This window comes from Aythya ferina (assembly GCF_964211825.1).
Source record: "Aythya ferina genome assembly, chromosome: 7".
Lineage (NCBI taxonomy): Eukaryota > Metazoa > Chordata > Aves > Anseriformes > Anatidae > Aythya > Aythya ferina.
In genome coordinates this window covers 24,039,832-24,058,009 of record NC_140302.1, presented here as the reverse complement: position 1 = coordinate 24,058,009, position 18,178 = coordinate 24,039,832, and the positions used below count along the sequence as shown (strand labels likewise).

Genomic DNA, 18,178 nt, shown 5'->3' with positions numbered 1-18,178 from the left:
TACCCAGCACTTTTTAACCAAATGTTTGCTAAAGATTGTACGCGTCTTGAGATAAACAATGTCCTGGCTTTACTCTAAAGCAAGTAATAATTGGCTTTAACGGCGAGGTCAACAACAAAAAGCTCCCGGAGTTCTTTCTTATTTGTGCTGAAAAAGCCCTCGTATTTCTTTTTTCTTCTCCCCCTTCCCTCGTCTTTCCTGATGCTCTTCTCTGGAGGTGGTGGCTTCAGTTTTGCAGCCTCAGTCTTTCTAGTAATGGTGTTTGTGTGTGCAGCTTCAGGGGGCAGAAGTGAAAAACATAGCCACGGTATCATTTGCTACCCACAATTTTTTATTTTTTTTAAAGGACCTGACAACCTCTTTCACAGGAATTTAGCTTAATTAAATTTCTCTATGATTTTTGGCAGCCCAGCAGACTCACTACAATTACTAATTGTTGGACAGATTAAAGCATAGGGGCAGAGGGAACAGTTGCACCTATTCCCGGTCTTTTGTTTTCCTCAGGTTCTGCTGTTTTAAATAGTTCCGAGGTGCTGGGGAGCACTGGTGTTACCATGCTGACCCAGCCATTATTTCAGCTTTTCCAAGAGGCAGTTCTTGGTAATTTTGGAATAAATCTCCAAAGCACAGTCTTCTTCGATAGACACCTGCACAGTGCTGCATTGCTGTATTGAGGAGAGATTCTTTCTCTGCCATAACAAGCTGTTTGGCTTAAAAGTACAAGTTAGCCTCCGGTGTGCGTATACATAAAATACTGTAGCTTGCATAGTACAAATATTCTGTTTCTTTTCTCCTCGCAGAGTAATATTAGGGATAAGAACTGAATTAAAGCTTACTTTCTTTCACAGAACTCCTCTGAGAGAGAAGACTGTAATAATGATGAGCCCCCTAGGAAGATCATTCCCGAGAAGAATTCACTTAGACAGGTATGTGATCAGTCTCTTTAAAAATGCAATAAAACTTTCTAGCTATTTGAATCCTTAAATGCTTTTGGAAGCTGAAGTCTGACTTATGCTCATGGAAATCCTTTCTTTTCTCCCTTGAAGTCTGAGCTAGTCACAGTATACCCAGGAAAATCAGACACATGGATTTACCTTCCAGGAGAGTCGATGACTCTTTCTAAGGAAATCTAGACTTCTGCTCTCCAGTTCTCCCTTTTTCCAGTTGGTATTCATCAAGCGCTCTTCAGCCTTTTCTTCTGTTCTTGTTCCTGCCTTGCTTGTAGTATGTTTTGTCTGTGCTCAGGAATTTCAAAGCATTCTAGAACAATTAAGTTTTCCATTACCCTTGAATGTGGATTTTCTTGGAGGTGCTGTCCGGGTTAATAACCTGAAAAATGACCAATATTCTCTTCCACATTCATGTATATGCCTAGTGGGTAGAGAGGAGAAAGAGTGGGCTGCTAAACCATAATATCTCAGCCTTTTATGTATAGTAAAGCAAATTTCGTACCAGTTCGTCAAAAAATAACATTGTTCACAGCAAGGTGATTAGCTGTGTTTCAGGATATCATTGAGATGCATTAGAGCCTTCATCTTTATGCCTGGTCTTTTGTGTGGCCAAAATCCTTGGGTCTTCTGGTAGCTATATGGTGCCTTAGGTGTTGAGAACAGTGTTTGTGGATAAGTTCAAGCTGTAGCCTTAAAGCAAGTACCTTCTTGTCTAGATCATACGAGGTGGTTGCCCGAGATTTTGTGCGTGTTGTAGAAGGAATTTAGATTCTTTGTGTAGGCATCAATAGAAACTATCAAAGCATTTTGAAAGCTCATACTGCTCCTTTTTCTCTATTAATGATGGACAAGAACAAGTTGGGAATTTTCCAACTGTAGAGGAAGAAATCAGACACAGATACATGTGCTTTTTTCCTTCCTAATCAATGAGTAAAGTGATGCTTAATGGAAATATCTGCATCTCCTAGAGGAAGGAGTGATTACTCTGTCTCACATCTGCGCATATTTTGTAAAACCAAAAAGATCTGTCCTGCAAATGCTGTCAAAGCAGTAATACTCAAAAAGTGCTGAGTGCGGTACTAGTACCTTAGTGGAAAGATGCTAACTTGGTAAATATTGAGTGTACGACTTCATATTTTCTGTCCCTCCCTTAAGACACTGCTGTTAAAATTTCATTATTGGGAAACGTGGACCTACCTGCGCAGAAGAATTGAATGTGTATGTGTGGAGAGAGGGGGAGGTCTGTCTACTTAAACTGCCTTTCTAGTGAAATTTTCTACGTATTTAGTCATTTTTGATTAGTTAGGCATTAGCCATGGCCATAAATGTTTCCTCAGGTAGGTTTCCGGAACAGATGTAGTAGAAGATGGAGGTAATATAAAGGTGCAATGGTTACTTAGGCTTCTGAAGTTGTAAGCAGAAGCTGAAGACCCCCATAGCTTAGTGCTATGGACCTCTCTAGGAGAAATGTAATTTTTCTGTTGACTATAATGGCTTTTGTAGGAGGATATCTTCAGAAGTCTCAACAAGTGGAGCTGTGTCCTTAGCGTGCTGGCAGGAGGAGGCACGGCTGCTCTGAGGTTGGTGAGGGGCAGCAAGGCAGAAGAGATGCGGAGATCAGCACTGGGAAAGGAAACAGGAACAGGCAATGAACTTGACACTGAGCTGGAACAGTAAAAAGATCTAAGCTATGACAGATTTGGAAGTACGGATGCAAATGTTCAGTTCTTGTTGAGTGCTCGATCTGACAAAATTAAATTTTGAAGGGGAAAACTGAAAATCACAGTATGAAAACAGACATCAGAAAAAACAATGACAAGTGGCAAAAGTTTTTGGCAACTTTATTTAAGCTAACAAACGAATTTTCACACTGCAAAGTTATAAATTAATTTTAATAGGCTGATCCAGATGGTCCATTTGGAAAATGGATAGCTTGATCTGTTGAAAATTAAACTAAATTTATCTCTCTCATACTTCAAACTGAAGTAAGCGTGAGAAGAGTGCCCATTAAGTCCGGCTCATACAGATGGACCGGCAGGTCACACATGGGACTAATCTGATTCATTTTAAAAATAAATGCATGAGTTATTGAATCAGGTTCCTGTTTCAAGCCCTGCGTGTGAGCGTGTGTGTGTGTGTGTGTGTGTGCCGCCCTTTCAAAGGGACTCGCAAATGCTTCAGTGCCTTTTTAACCTGTGTGTTTCCATTTTAATTCAACTTCCTTGCCAAAAAACATAATTAGTTTTCAGTGCCTATCAGTTAGTGTTAGGCCCAAACACTAGATTGATTAGGTCAGGCATTTGTTATTTTAAGGGCTATGTCTCCATTCTTCATTTATGAAGAACACGAGCTCAATAGTCTTGGGGAGAGAGCCGGCCTTTAGAAACCGGGCAGGGGAAGCTCTCTGGGGGCCCCTCCAGCCTTTTAGCTTCTGGGTGTTTTTAACAGAGCCATGAATGCAGATTTGTAAATTTATTGCGGTGCCATCTGTTTTTTGCCTTTTTTTTTTTTTTTTTTTTTTTTTGCAGGAACCGTATTATTGTTGGCTCGTATCTGTCTATTGTGGTGGTCACTCCCCGGGAGCTTGCCCTCATAGTCCCGAGGAAAGTGATGAATAGCGGGGGTCAACATGAATAGGTCACAGGGCAGCTGTCCGGGGCTGCCCTGAACTTGATTACCCCGCTGGTTTTTAAAGAAGACGGCCACAATGCAGCTTGTTTAAAGCCCTGCCCTCCCTTCTCTTCAGCGGAGCAATAATGAAGTGCCTTTCGCCGCCGCGGTTTGTTCTGCGGGGGGAAGCCGAGGCGAAGGTGGCCTCGTGGGGAAGTGCTGGCAGCACACAGCGAGCCTGCCGCCACGACCCTCCTGCACACCTCGCTTTGGACCCCGCTGTCTGTCTGCAGGCTTCCAGATGGACGTCCAGGGGAAAAAAATCCCCATTCTAACAGGCCCCGTAGCGTTTGCAAGATCTTTCCCCGTTAGCGTTTTGGCACGGAGCGTTACCTCAATTCACTCGTATGGATTTGAGACCGTGTTGTAAAATTACATCTAGCACCTCAAACGTGCTCTAGGCGCTGTTGCGGTGTTAAAGTAGAGGCACGCTGCTCGTAAGGGTTTAGAGTCAATACACAAGCCAACTGGAAGAAGCAGAAAGCAGGCAGAGAAGGTAGGGCAGAGCAAAGCAAAGACAAAAAGCAGATTGCTGGCAGCTGCGGCCTCATCCCGCTGCCTGGGGCTCTTCTCCGGGCACACACCAAAGTTCTCCAGAAGTATTTCTGCTGTCCCCCTGAATAGGGATGGTTGTACGGTGGGGAGGAGTGAGGGGCTTCAGCCTCCTCCCTTCCCCAGGGGAGATGTCGAGGACGTACATACCAGGTCTGTAATACTCGCAGGGTTAGCTCATCTTTTACACTGTTAATGCTTGCTGGTGAGGAGCTGCTGCTTGAAAAGCCTTCTGAAATTGCTAGAGGCACATCCTGGTCTTTCTTGTAATAATATTCTTTGTTTATATAAAAATATATATATGTATATATAAATACATAAATATATATATATATAAATATATATATTTCATCTCAAAGAAAAGAGAAAAAAAAAATCCATTTCCATCCCTCTGTAGCTCTTTATGCATGTTAAAAAACTAGCCAACCTGGGTCGTGCTGGAGCCTGAGTTACAATGGGAATGCTGCCTTGTGGCAGAAAGGCCACTGGGCTCTTTCAGCAGTCGTGCTAATAGGAATCTGTCACCCTGCTGCATTTCTGCATTCCTCTGTAATTGAGTAAATTGCAAGTGTTGTCTACTCCCCCCTGCCCTTTGTGTCCGTGTCCACTTACCATCCGAAGAACGTGGGCAGTGATAAATAAAGCGCTGAACAGGGCTCTCAACTCTTTGAAAGCAGCGTGTTGCCAGCCCCCTAGTTATATTTCTTTAAGTGTTTATGTTTTTCTGTATTCTTTCTCTTGTGTGGCTGGAACCCTGGGGATCCGAAGCCATGAGAGAGGCCAAGAAGCTAACAAAGTAGCTGTCCCCTTGTTAGCTTGTTCCTTTCTTCTTTAAAAAACAAGATGAAAACCATCTGGCTCAGGGCATTACATTTTCCTCCCCCATGCACCTCTATAGATGAAGAGTTTCACCTGCAGTGAGGGTTTACATTGATTAGGGAGGGAGCAGTAATTCAAGCCTCCATCCACTTCAGTGGTACTTTGCAGTCTTTAAAGGTGCTGACCCATTGAGTTAAACTGTCAAGGGAGGATAAAAAAGGAGCTTCATCCCGGGAGGTAACAGCTGCCAGGTTTTCAACACCTTGCACGCTGCTGGAGAAATGTCACAAATTGTCAATGGGAAGAAAAATCGCTCGGCTGCCATCTTCCCTTAATGACGTGCCTTATAAAATGAAAGATTTAAGGGTTGAAAAACCAGCGAGTGGCTGGCGGGGAAAAGAAAAATCCGGAGGGATTTTGAACAATGGGGCCAACAAGATTGTGCCCTGAAAGACTGCGAGTGCGGCCTCCCAGTTGGAACAAGGGTTCAGACGGGGATGGCCAGTTTGGCACGGTGGCACAAGAGGCGAGTGAAAGCAGCAGCAGCACTGAAGTCTAATATTGCTGTGTCCCTATTAAAAAAAAAAAAAAAAAAGTCTGATTCATAAGCCAGTGAACTGAGAGAAGACATACTGTATTTCTGCTCTTTTGAGGACAATTTGTTTTCAAGCAGCTACCAGATGGCTAAATACCACGACATTTCCTCCTTTCTTTTTTTCTTCGTTATTTTAACAAGAGACGGAGTTCTCTTTGCTCTTTGTTTTTGTTTGTTTTCGTGCTTTTACTTGGCTGAACAACCCTGTGGTGGCTGGGCATTGTGGCACACTCCCCCCCCCCCCCTCTTTGCCCTTATGCATTGATGGATGAGGAAAAAAAGATCTCCAGCTTTAATGCAATTTCAGATAACAGGCAGATTGGAGTAAGGCGTATTGTTTGTATCTTGAGTGTTTTTTTGTTTTAGGGGCTTTTTCTTTTTTTCCCTGTTTGTTTTAGGTAAGTCATTTTAATTGTACTGAGTAATTAGAAGGTACACACAGCCAAGGGAGCTTTGTTATGGTAATTGCTCAAAAAACCCACTCCCCAACTACCATTGCCATGTGTTGAGACACTTCTTCCCTCTAGTGGCAATATTAAGGACTCTGGCTTTCGCAGTAGGCAAGGTGTAATTGCAATATGACAAACTGTGCTTTAGGGAAAATGCTGTGAATGATCTAGTTTTTTTGTTTGGCTGGTCTTTATTATGTCTTATGGCTTTTTTGTGGAGGCTACCCTTCCCAAAGACTGGGCTCCAGATAACAAAAATTTAGTCTTAAGAAAATAATTGCAGCGAATCATGGGGAATGTTTTACAGCTTGACTTAATTCTAGTCTTCTTTTTAATTACCTGTTTATAAAAACGTTTTTAAATTTGCTGAGATTACTTAATTCTTTCAGAAGAAGCACCTCATTTGAAATAAATAAATAAATTGCATTTATTTTAAATAGTCCATGTGAAAGACCTTTAAAGGGTAATTAATGCAAGTCTCCTAAGACTCTAAGTAAGATGAAAGCGATCTTTCCAAATCTGCTGGAGTGATTTGTTTATATAACTTCCCACTTCTGCTGAATTCTTCGGAGTCTAATAACTTTTTTTCTAACCGTTTGGCAATTTGTGCTTAGCTACAAAAGCCCTTGTTCAAAAAGAACAGTTTAATAATCTTTTCCCTGAAAATGACTTGAAGGGAGGGTATGGGTTTTGTCTTTTTGCTGCGTTTTTATTAGTGTTATCTTTCTCTGATAAATCATGTAATTATTAACTATTGGGGGGGGAGAAAAATCTTATTGAGCTCATGGGCTGCAGCTTCTATTAAAAAGTGGAGTTTTGTTCAGGGACTGGGGATTCGCTGGATAAATGGCCGAAGAAATGGATTGCAGTTGGCAGAAAAGCTGCACACGCAGCGCTGCCTTGGGTTGGAGGCTTCAGCTTGGCATTGAGCGTTCATCCACAGCCGACACAAGGAGAAATGTTTACGTGTTTGTGTCAAAGAGCAGGATCGCACTTTCTTTAAAAAGAAAAATGTAACCAAAGACACTTACGGAATGAGATCGGATACAGCTCTATCTTTAGTGAACTATAGGCTAGCGTCTCTGTGGCATTTTAAGCCTTTGGCTGCGAGTGAATACAGCTTTGTGGTTCCCCTGCTTCTGACATGATTTGGGGTTGCCATATATCTGTAGGATTTTTTTTTTTTTTTTTCATTAGAGCTTGTTTTGCTATAGGGCTGCTTAACACTGTTCTCAAACGGCTTTTGCAAGGTTAAAGGAATGCAGCTCGGTAACAAGTTTGTGTCATTTTAAATATATACCTCCTAGTAAATAAGGAGGAGCCTTGCAATCAATCCCTTTTAGTGTGTTATATGTTTCACCTGACAACTAAACCCTCTATTGATTAACCATTACTTTGTTAGATAATCTCGTGTCATTGAAGCCTCTGTAAAAATTAAACTCTTTAAAATGTTTTACCCTAGCAGCAGTGCGAAAATTGAAAACTTGTTCAGAATTACAGCCGGCTTCCACAAAGAGGGTAGTTTTCCCCAAACTGGTTTATGTTTGCATGCTTTATATGCAATATAAAAACATATTAAAGCACTCCAACGCAAAGCTATCTGCCTGTGGCGTTGAACCAGGCTACCACTTCAGCCTGCTTTTCCTTGGTGAAGAAGCCTCTTATCTTGATGAAAGGTGAGGAGAAACTCGAACGGTTTTGGCGCAAGTTAGATGAGATTCATAAAAGGGTCGAGCTGTAAAGGTGAGCTGAGAAATTTGCTTTTCTGTGACTTGGTTCTGGTTTTGATTTTCGTGTTTTTCTTCCAGATTAGTCAGTGTTCCCATAGTCATCGGAGTCATTGAAAGGAGATGCTCTGGTGTTGCAGTGTAACGTGAGACACCATCCAGTGTTTCACCTAAACGTAGGGCTCTGCAGTATTATTTCATGATATGACAGTCATTCTGCTTCCAGTTCTGTCTTTTTCACTTGTAGCTGTTAGTGTACAGACACAATATGACCATACCAGGTGAAACCACATCTCCATGTACAGCAGTGATCTGGTGTCTTACTGCTGCCTGCAGAGAAACAGTAGAAGAAGATAACCATACAGTAATACCTCCACACTATATTCTTCCAGCTTCTCATGGCTGGACTTCATGAGCCAAATGCAGCATCTTTTCCACATTATCAATAGATTTCCTTTGAGACCTACTAAGTAGAGTGACATGACCTCTTTCCCCCCCTCCCAGACAGTAAGGGAGAACTTGACTTCTGCATTTTTGCTTGAAGTTTTTTGGCTGAATTATAGAATACGCATCTTCTGTATCTCCTTTATTCATCACACATAGCTAGTAATGCATTCTTCTCTGAGAGTATGAAAAGAAGAACAGGAGAACTGTACAAACATAGTAAGGGACACTGAGCTGACAATCGCTGTTTGTGTGTTTTATTCTCAAATCTGCATCCCAATGGGTTGATTCCATAATACACACTCCTTTTAATTTTCTTTTTTTTCCCTACCACTTTTATTGGGAAACAAAGAGCTGCTGAAGGACTAAATGATTGGTAATTTGGTGCTTACGTAGGTCTTTACATAACAAAATTAATGTACAAAAGTTGGCTCTCACAACAAAAATAAGTTCTTGTCTCACTTCCGTGGCTGAAAAATTTGGGAAGGAGAGATTTAAATATCACTGGCTAGTGGTCCAAGGGCAGAGGGGTGTTAACATGGGAATGCCCAGGTCCATCTGCACTGTCGGTGGGAGATGCTATATAGTGAGAGCAAGGAGGTCTGGCCTCTCTCTGCTCTCCATTCCCCTCCTGCTCATGCAGCCCCTACAGCTGTTGCTCCAGGGGATATCCCTGCCAAATACTCCACGGACGTGCTGTTCCTGAGTTCGTTTAATCCCCCTTTCCACTTGCTGATGTTGTTTCTCTCTATGGCATCCTGTGGCAGCAAGTTCCAGAAGTTCACTGCCTGCTCTATGAACTGTTTCCTTTTAGCTGCTTTAAATAATGAAAATAAAGAAAAATAAAGCAATACGATGGAATATTTATTTGTCTATATTCTGATGTGCATTCAGCTTTTGAGTAGTAGTGTGGCGAGCTTCCTTCTCATAAAGTTCTCTCTTTTTTTTTTTATATATAGATTCAGCCTGTATTATTTTACATAGTGTGTTTGGATTATCCACTCTTTCCCATTTGTATATCTGAGAGAAAGCCTGGTGTAAGTCTGGCTTTTAAAAAGCTGGCTTGTTACCAAGGTTTTTGCATACCTGTCCTGGGAGGAAAAAGACTGAAAAGATGGGAGTTTGGTTCATGGTTCAGTTCATGAAGCCACAGGCTACCGTGTTTCTTTCAGTGAATGTTTTTGTGGCTGAGCTTTCCGTCTGCAAAGGGGAGTTAGGATTAGATTTCTGTGAGTCAGGGCCTCATAAAAATTACAGTACATGCGAGGTAAGTTGTGCAGAAACACTGCTGCTGGAATTCTAGGAATGAGACTGCCAATGAGAGAGATCCCAGATTTACAATAAATGGGTTCAATTACACAAATATAAAGAACAAGCAAGGAACTTAATCAACTCTTTGCAGTTTTTCACCTCCAGAGTTGTCTGAATGTCAGTGCAAAGCAGATGGCGCCAACTTTTCTGTCCACCAGTTGAGCCGCTGCATCTAAGCCACAATTTAACGTAGTTTATGCTACCCCGATCTTTCTTCTGAAGAAAAAGTGCTGTGCATACCAGAGTGATGGTTTTATGACGCTGGCAAATATTTGCGAGAGGCTGAGTTGAGTCCCTCAGACTTCTGTTTGCTTGTGGCCTAATCCCGCTTTGAACCTAACCCCCCCCTGCTGAAAGATGCGCTCTGTTCGGCCACACGGCGCTCTGACAGGGTTCGTGTGTTTGAATTTTTCAGGCTCTCCTTCTGGATCCGGAGTCAGAAATTGCTAGCTGGCTGCCAGTCGCAGCAGATAGCAGTGTTAGGGCTTGTAAGGAGATCTGCTGGAGCCGGGGTACTCTGCATTCCTGTCTGTCACTGGCAATTTTCTGGTTAGAGAGCTCACGGGGAAATAAAACGTAAACTGCTGGAGCAGTGGAGAAAATGTGTGTTGTTTTATTTTGTTGTTGTCCTCCTTTTTTGTTTCTGTTTCATGATGAAGTTGGAAGGGGGTCTGTAAAGAAGTCCAGTGGAAGGGACTGTGAATCCCTGAATTTCCCCAGGAGTGTCTGTACTGTGCCGGACCAGTACAGATCGACCTGAAACAGTAAACTGTTTATCCAGTGTGGGCAGTAATGATGTTTAATGAGGATCAGAAGAACTTAGGTGGATAATGTGTGATGCTTGCTGTGGTTATAGGCACCCAGTTCCCATCGGTTGGTGCTTGCCATCCTTCTGAGCTGGAGGCTGCGTCAGGAACACCGCGTTTCTGAACGTACCTCCTATTGCTTAGCACAACCTCCCTTTAATCTCTCTGTGTTCTTGCTCCTGACATCCTTGGCAGCATGTTCCTCTGCTCTGTTGGGTGCTGCTGCTGGCTGTACTTTGTCCAGCCAGGCCTGTGGCAGAGGGATACAAAGGGGAGGACATTTGTGTGGCACTCGGCACAGGGAGCACTCAAGGAGGGCCTCTGGCTCCATGCAGGTGTTGCCTGCAAGTTTTGTGACCTTGTACAGGGCATATTTATTGTCTTCTGTTAGTACTAGGCCTAGCAAGGTGGGTTTTTTTATCCATTACTGGAGATCTTAAGTGCTACTGTCCTCCTCCTTCTCCTAAAAAAAATTTGAGCTTCATCAGGTAGTAGTTAAAATGGTGTTGAACGCAGGTCAGGGAAAGCCTCCATGAGAAACTCCTGAGTTCTTCAGGCATCTTAATTTAAATAGTCTAGTCATCCAAAGTTTGATTTTAGGCACACTTAATAAGTACTGCCCTTAAAAAAGGGACTCCGAGCAATGTGCTTGGCAAAGACTCCCGCCTGAACATCCCCTGTGCAGGGCAGCGTATGGGTTAAGATAAAGTCATTCTGGTTCAGAAGAACAAACTTCCCAAAATCGGGGAAATGAAATACAAGTGAGGTGTGCTCTGCCTTTTTTTCACTTCTCATTATAACCCTTTGTACTCTCCCTATGTATTTTTACCCGATAAAGACAGGAGATGTTTATTAACATCTGCCTTGCGCTTTGGTAATGAGTGTACAGAAATCACCTTGCTTTAGCTGTTCAAAGACTGAGATAAGATTTTTTTTCCCTTTCTCAGAGGAAAAGAGGAGAAAAATCTCTTCAATCTATGTATCTCAGAACTATAAAACTGTGCATCGCTTCCCAGAGAACATGCATGCCCTCAACAGAGGTTTTTGCTGCAGACTAGTTTATTTTCGTTTGAAACTTTTACACCTTAGGAAAAAGGAAATACGGTAGCACTGTTGTGGGTTCTCGTGCCAAAAATGTGGTGCCTGAAAGAAAATTGTGTTCTTCTATTCATAACCATTTTAATCTTTCTGCAGACCTACAACAGCTGTGCCAGACTGTGCTTAAACCAGGAAACGGTGTGTCTAGGAAGCACGGCTATGAAGACTGAAAATTGTGTGGCCAAAGTAAGTAAAAGAACGTCTTTGGTTTGCAGAGTTATTTGTTGTATTGTTCGCTGTTATTCAAAGAAAAGTTCTTATTAAAAATTACACTTCAAAAAAGTATTTAAATAGTAAGTATTTAAGTATTTTGTGTAGGCTTTTCTGTCCTTCAGCGCAGAGTTTTGAGATGTGATGTTTCCCTCTGGTGGAAATGATTACTTGAGTTCTGAGCTATCTGGGACTGAAGGGTTCATTCTCTTCTACAAGTAATAGGCTTTTCCAGTGGCATGACCTATTCCTGCCATGTAATTAGCTGTGGCAACTTCAAATGATAAATGATCCAGATACATGCTAAAATACTTCATGAGAACTCTTTATATCATGTTTAGGGGAGGGGGAGGAGGGCGATACGGCAGTTAGAGCAGTAAGAAAATGGGTATCTGAATGCATCAGAGAAAAGACATTCCTTGAGAATTGTGTTAGATACGATCAGAACAAACGAGGTGCCAGCAGCCACCCTCTTTTCTTAAAATTTAGCATAACTGCAGTAAAATAGGATACATGCAGGGTTGTTTGTGGGTGGAAAACATTTGAACCATGATGCAATAAGTATAAAAAGGCTGTGTGAAGGATCTGCTTAGCCTTGTATAAGCTTCGTATTTCCACTGAAAGGAAGTTTAGAATGGGCATGCAGGACAGATCAGTGCACTCAGCCATCTGTTACTGAAACCAGCTGGCATTTTGTTGCTCCTCTGTCACCACAACCTGACCACTTGAAAGCCTGTTTTCTCTTTCGTTTTTTCAGTTCCTTGATTTTCTTGAAGACCCTTTTGTGTTTCATAACTCTGAAGGTGCCTTGTCCCTTTGGGACCCTTTTTTGTATTGACCTTTAAGATAATCTCCCAGCTAAATCTTTGCTTTGGGATTTTTCTGGTGAAATGTGGATGCTTCATTATCTTTGTTTTCTGACTGTGAATTGGCCATCATAAGTTTATTGTGGTGCATGCAGGTGGCTTAGCACTTGTAAACTGTGCTTGACATGCAAGGTTGCCTTCCAGTGAGGAGGCACTTCAGAGGGAGGCTACCAGCCCTGCTACAAAGTGGTAATATTTAATACCCAAACCTTCATTCCTAGCTTAAGATCAATGGTATTGCACATTATTTTCTAAGGCCCTTTATAATACAAAGTGGGTGAAACTCATATAGCATATAAGCATATAGCACTATTTTGATGCCACGAGCAGCTCACAGCAAGCTAGCTAGAGCAAACCCACTCAACCCCATGTGCTTCACAGCACAGGGTCTTTTTGGACCTGATCACCTTACTAAGGAGCAAGGATGTGCAAGAAGTACAGCTCATTTAAGTCATGCCTCTTTTAACTTAAATGATATACCTTTAACATCCAAATGCCCCATATAATAGACTCTCCTAAAGCATTGTGTTCAGTGGGGATCATGGTAAGACTTCTTTCATGTTATTGGGATGAATTTGAACCGTCACCCTGGAGGTAGAAAGGGGTGTGTTCTTAAGTATTGCATCTATATGCTCTATGACTAGATATGTATAGTCATACCTACTGTATATACTGCTATATGGCTATACAGACTATACATACTAAGCTATACGATATATATATATCCATATATATAGTCCTTATGAAATAAAAATAAGGACTTTTCTGGGGATATATTTCCCCTACTATTAGCTTGTCTGGCTGTTACACCCCCTTCCCCTTGCCTTCTAAACTACAAACCAAAGTGAAATAGGTTCTAAGAAATTTCACATTCCAGAAGTGTTGAAGCATTTAAAAATCCAGTTAGCTGGATGCAGATGGCTCAGTGATGGCATAGGCAAATGGCACAACTGTTAAATGTTCCCTCGGTGCAGGGCTTAAATGGGATTTAAGGAGTTCAGAGGCCTTCTCCTAGCCTTACGCACATGGCGAGTTTTATCCTCCATGATTGATGTGTCTTAGGGCTTTGGACATTAAAATGTTTTGTCAGGGGGGTGAATGCTGGAAAGCATGAGCGTGGGTTGCTTTATCTGCAGCACTTTTCCAAAAGTATTATAGGGTTTTTATTAATTTATTTTTGTTTAAAACCGGCAGTGGAAGGCAGAAAGGATTACTTTGGAAATTATGATTCACCTTTTCTGATTCTGCAGTGCAGCATCAGCCCTGACTGGGAATCACAGTGAGTGCTGTCGTGTCCTTGTCAGAGCTGTCAGTCTGCAAGAGACGAGTTTTCTTCTGAAAACAGGATTTCTGATTCTGCATCTACTTGCAAGCAAAGAAAACTCTGCTCTGCTATGATTACATTAATGCCATTTGCTGATCATGTGCTTGATACTTCAGAAGTCTGTTCAAAGAATGATTTTTCGTTTCTCTTGAGGCCATGCACATCAATATTGAGATATCTTTTTTTTTTCAGACTGAAGCACTGCCCATCCATCAAGCTCTCTTGTTAATGAGTACTTCTGTACAGGACATTCAGGTGCAACCTACCAAGCTGACAAAGATCAGCTTTGTTTCTAAAATGGTGGAAAATGAATGTGTGTGTGTATATATACACACACAAGATTCTCAAGTATGCAAAGTAGCATAGAGTTACTGGGTTTTCAACCACTCAAGGAGCTCTGTGCTAGTGAGTTAGTCTGCCCAGTCGTCTGGATGATGCCAAGCTGACTGTCCACAGCCAGGTGCTCAGTGGTATTTGCAAGCCTGTGGATTATCTAGTTTTATTCAGGCACTTAAAAATAGAATATCCTGTTCTGATTAATCTTTGCATGTTGTACTTAGCCTTGCTTTTCTGGTATGTTTGTCCTCTGAAACTCCCTTGGTGGGACCCGGGCGTATGTGGTTAGAAGCAGATAAGGCACAATAAAAATTGTTTCAAGTGTGCACATGTTTTGACTGAAGAGGAGGGATCATAAATTAAAAGCTATATATTTAGGTGCACAGATGTCACCTGCGTGATCTGTAACAGCAGTTCTTTCATCCTCAGGAGCTCTTCCATTAATCTTTCGGCATGTCGCTGCCCATTGCCTTTGAGTGATCAACAAGTGCGATGTATATTTAACCTAATGTCTTTGAAAAGTAAATGTACTTTCTAATTGTGTTTTTACATATGTACACACACGCACAAATCCTCCTGCTTGGTCCCTTTTAGAAAGCAGAAAATGTTTGCAAGAGGATTTCTTGTTACAACGCTGCTGGTGTGCAACCACAAGCGGATGGCTTCCTCAGAAATTTGTGCTAGGTGCTTAAATAAGGTAGAAATGTAGCATGAACCTGAGCTCCAAGGACAGGGTGTTTGGTTTTAATGAGGCTTATTGAAAACTGGCCAAATGAGCATCTGTTCCCATTGTTTATTCCATATTTTGTAAGCCAGTATCTTCAGGCCAGATAATGGTGTTGGTGTGCGTTTCAGCCTCAATTAGGGAGGGCCACAGTTAAAAATCCCCTGGCATCTGGTCTGTCCCTAGGACTCTTGTGATGCTCCTGGGTGTGCAAACAAGTTCCTCTTCTGTTCTGTGCCTGGGACCGCTTGCTTTCTGTGGTGACCTTCATACGCTGCTCCGCAGGGAGGGAGGCTCTGACTGTCTCCAGTCTCCTTGGCTGAGTCTTTGGATGGATTATGTATGCTCACATTTACAAAAGGAGATCTTGCCTTGTCACCCTTTTATAATGTGGGCTGTCTTAGGTTTGAGTTTTGCTGTTCGTTTGGAGTCTGTTGGATTTTGTACTTCCTTGGATGTTGGAAATAACCTCCTGATTCAAAGTGCTCTTTTCTTTCCCAGCAAGAGATTAGTGTATAGTTGATGTTATGGGGTTGTACAGCCAAAACCCATTTCCTATGCTCATTAAATAGGTCTTTACTTTTTATTAACTAATGCAGTCAGTTCCACTATGTCTGCATCTGCTACGTAAGGAAGTGTTCTCACTTTGTACATTTATTTCTCTCCTTTATGTGCCAGAGACAGGCAACCTATGACACACCAGCCAGCACAGACACTTTTTAAATGGCACACAGCATCCCCCTGTTTTTGCTTAGATCTGAGCTCAGCAGCACCTGGGAGAGGTTCTCTGTGTCTTTCTCCAATTTTGTTCACCTCAAATAAAGAAAAATGCATCTGAACACTCCTTGCTACCCATGTATGATCACTAGTCCTGCCTCTTAAGGTCCCAGCTAACTAAGAGGCTTCTCAGGTCTTTGCATGAAGCATGCCGTGCCTTTTAGGGAATTCTTGATTGCTCTTTGTTGTATGTTAAACTTCGCATTCTATAGTGGTTACACTATTGAGCTAGGAATCTAGAAAGGGTACATACTCTTTATTTCCAGCACTGTGAGTTTATCCTCTGTGGCCTTGATAGCTCTTCTTGCTCCCTTTTACAAAGGGAACTGAATTGTACTCTCCTTGCAGGAATGCTGTGAGATTTAACTGCATGATACTTTTGAGATCCTTTTATGAGAAGTTCAGCATAAGCACGCAGTAATGTGCTGTTTGCAGTATACAGGGGAACAGAGCTATGTTCTGGTCAATTCAGAAATGCAGAACAAAGCTTGTCACTTCAAGCATGCTACGTGAAATTTTCTTCAAAGATACATAGTGTTACTGAGCTATAGCTACACTTCTACATTAAAGGATGATTCCATAAAGCAGGGAGTGGTGGAAGGGGCTGGTAATTGCAGTCTGCTTTCCTTTGTGAGTTCTTTCTGCATCACTACTTCAGAATTTTTAGAATAAGGATAGTCTGCACAATAATAATAACATCGAGCTCAGAATTTTTATATGAATTCAATGGCGAAACCACAAGTACTCTTTAAAAAAGAGACATTTAGGGTTCCAGTTTGGCAGTAGGACAAATGGATCTGAAGAGTGTCCCTCTTGTACTCTCAACTCCCTTTATGTCACAGATTGATGGCTCCTCTTTCCTGAGTGTCCCTGCATTTACTTTGCATGAACAACTCAGCCAGCTCGGAGGTCTGCTGTGATACACTGCTGAGTTGGTATATCTTCAGATAATGTACAGTTTGCCAGTGCTTCTGAAGCCTTTCCAGTCCTTGAGATCGATACGTGTCATTTTACGTGTCTGTTCCAGGTATCTTCTCTGTGAAAGAGAGCAGTGTGAATGCCTTGTATTGCAGGGGTGTTGCTGAGGGTTAGTTAATGTTCAAAAGGTGCTTTAAAACATGAAGTCCGGCACTGAATTCTCAGTATTTAGACAGCACAAGCAGAATACAGAATCAGGGGGTTACCTAAAAGCTTTGACCTGATGCTAATCTTCTTTCATAGCAATATGTCTACTTTCACCTTAATTGTGAGTTTCTAATTTTTTATTTTATTTATTTTTTTAGGTCAAGATAATCTTTATCCTTTAGCTTCCCCTCAGTCTAATAACCTTTTTGCAAATGACTGAGAAAGAAATGTGATATTCTGCTCCCCCACCCTACCCTACCATACACATTCTCCAGATTTTGATAGACTTGTTTTATTTATTTCCAAAATTATATCCGCAGGAAACAAGCTGTTTAAATTCAGATTATGCTGAAGCAAAATGGTCCTGGTATGAGAAGCAACGTGCTGTTTTATGAGCGCAGAGTCCCTTTTCTCATAACTGATTGATAGTAAATATTTTCCTGAAGAATTATTGCCAACCATGAACAGTGCAACTGTTTCACTTTTTTTTTTTCCGTGCTACTTGCTGTACCAGCCATTGTCTGTAATTAAGATCTACAATTCACAATGCAGACGTTTGCACTTCCTCTGGGTCTGAGCTATTTATAAGGCATTTCAGCTGTTCAGAGTTTCTTTTGAGTGTTAAACTACATGTAAACAGGCTTCTTTAGTTTTCAGTTATGCAAACACTATGCTTGTCATTTCTGCTTCTCTTCCCACCCGAAATGACTTTGTGTGTCAATGAAGCCACAAATTAAAAAAGAATTACACTTGTGTGTTTGTTTTTTTTTTAAATGAAAGCGAGACTTTGAAGAAATATTACTATAATACTTACTTCTCATAAATTGCTTTATAGCTGAGGGTCTCTAAGTGCGTTCCAGAGATCAGTTCTCAGAGCTCTGCGGTAAGGATGCGCATGTGATGTGAAAAATCTCGATATGAAGAATTATTTCCAAATTGCAGTCAACTCGGTGGAGATGTTTTTACTTTTTGGAGGCCCAGTTTGGAATCTCAAGAAACAAATAGTAAAGCTGAGTTCAGGAAATCTTGAAAGGGCTCTTATACAGGTCTTAGAAACTCCCTCTCATGTTTGACTGGTCACAAAGCAAAACTTTTTCGTGATAATGAGCATCACCTGGAATAGGTTGCCTGGGGATGCTTTGCAGCTTCCATCCGTGGAGGTTTTAAAGCCCTAAGCTACATGACCTGACCTTGCTTTGAGCAGGAGGTTGGACTGGAGAACTCCCGAGGTCCCATCTAAACTGAGTTATCCGATAACCCTCCAAGTATACAGGTAATGAAGATGCAATATAAAACTTTCAAATTAGGCAACACCTGGCATCCTTAATCAGAATTGCCCTGCACATTTATTGTTTGCATTGTCACATGCTGTGCTTCCACCCCAAATGTTTGCTG

The 18,178-nt window shown here is 41.7% G+C and overlaps 1 protein-coding gene and 1 long non-coding RNA gene across 15 annotated transcripts in view; one reads left to right on the top strand and one right to left on the bottom strand.

Moving 5' to 3' along the window:
• Window positions 1–18,178, top strand: part of BTRC (beta-transducin repeat containing E3 ubiquitin protein ligase) — a 119,247-nt gene that overhangs the window by 47,622 nt on the left and 53,447 nt on the right. For 10 of the 14 annotated variants that reach the window (XM_084526648.1, XM_084526650.1, XM_084526646.1 and 7 more), the window contains 2 exons: window positions 849–926; window positions 11,518–11,607. In XM_084526648.1, coding sequence (XP_084382774.1) covers window positions 849–926; window positions 11,518–11,607 — 168 coding nt within the window. Of the gene's footprint in view, window positions 1–848; window positions 927–4,187; window positions 4,326–11,517; window positions 11,608–18,178 lie in introns of those variants that run through there. The other 4 variants (XM_084526649.1, XM_084526651.1, XM_084526647.1 and 1 more) reach the window with 2 other exon arrangements.
• LOC311440158 lies at window positions 4,118–5,130 on the bottom strand. Its single transcript, XR_014695231.1, has 3 exons — window positions 4,785–5,130; window positions 4,323–4,449; window positions 4,118–4,236 (listed from the first exon to the last, which is right to left on the bottom strand). It is a non-coding gene; the product is annotated as an uncharacterized lncRNA (long non-coding RNA).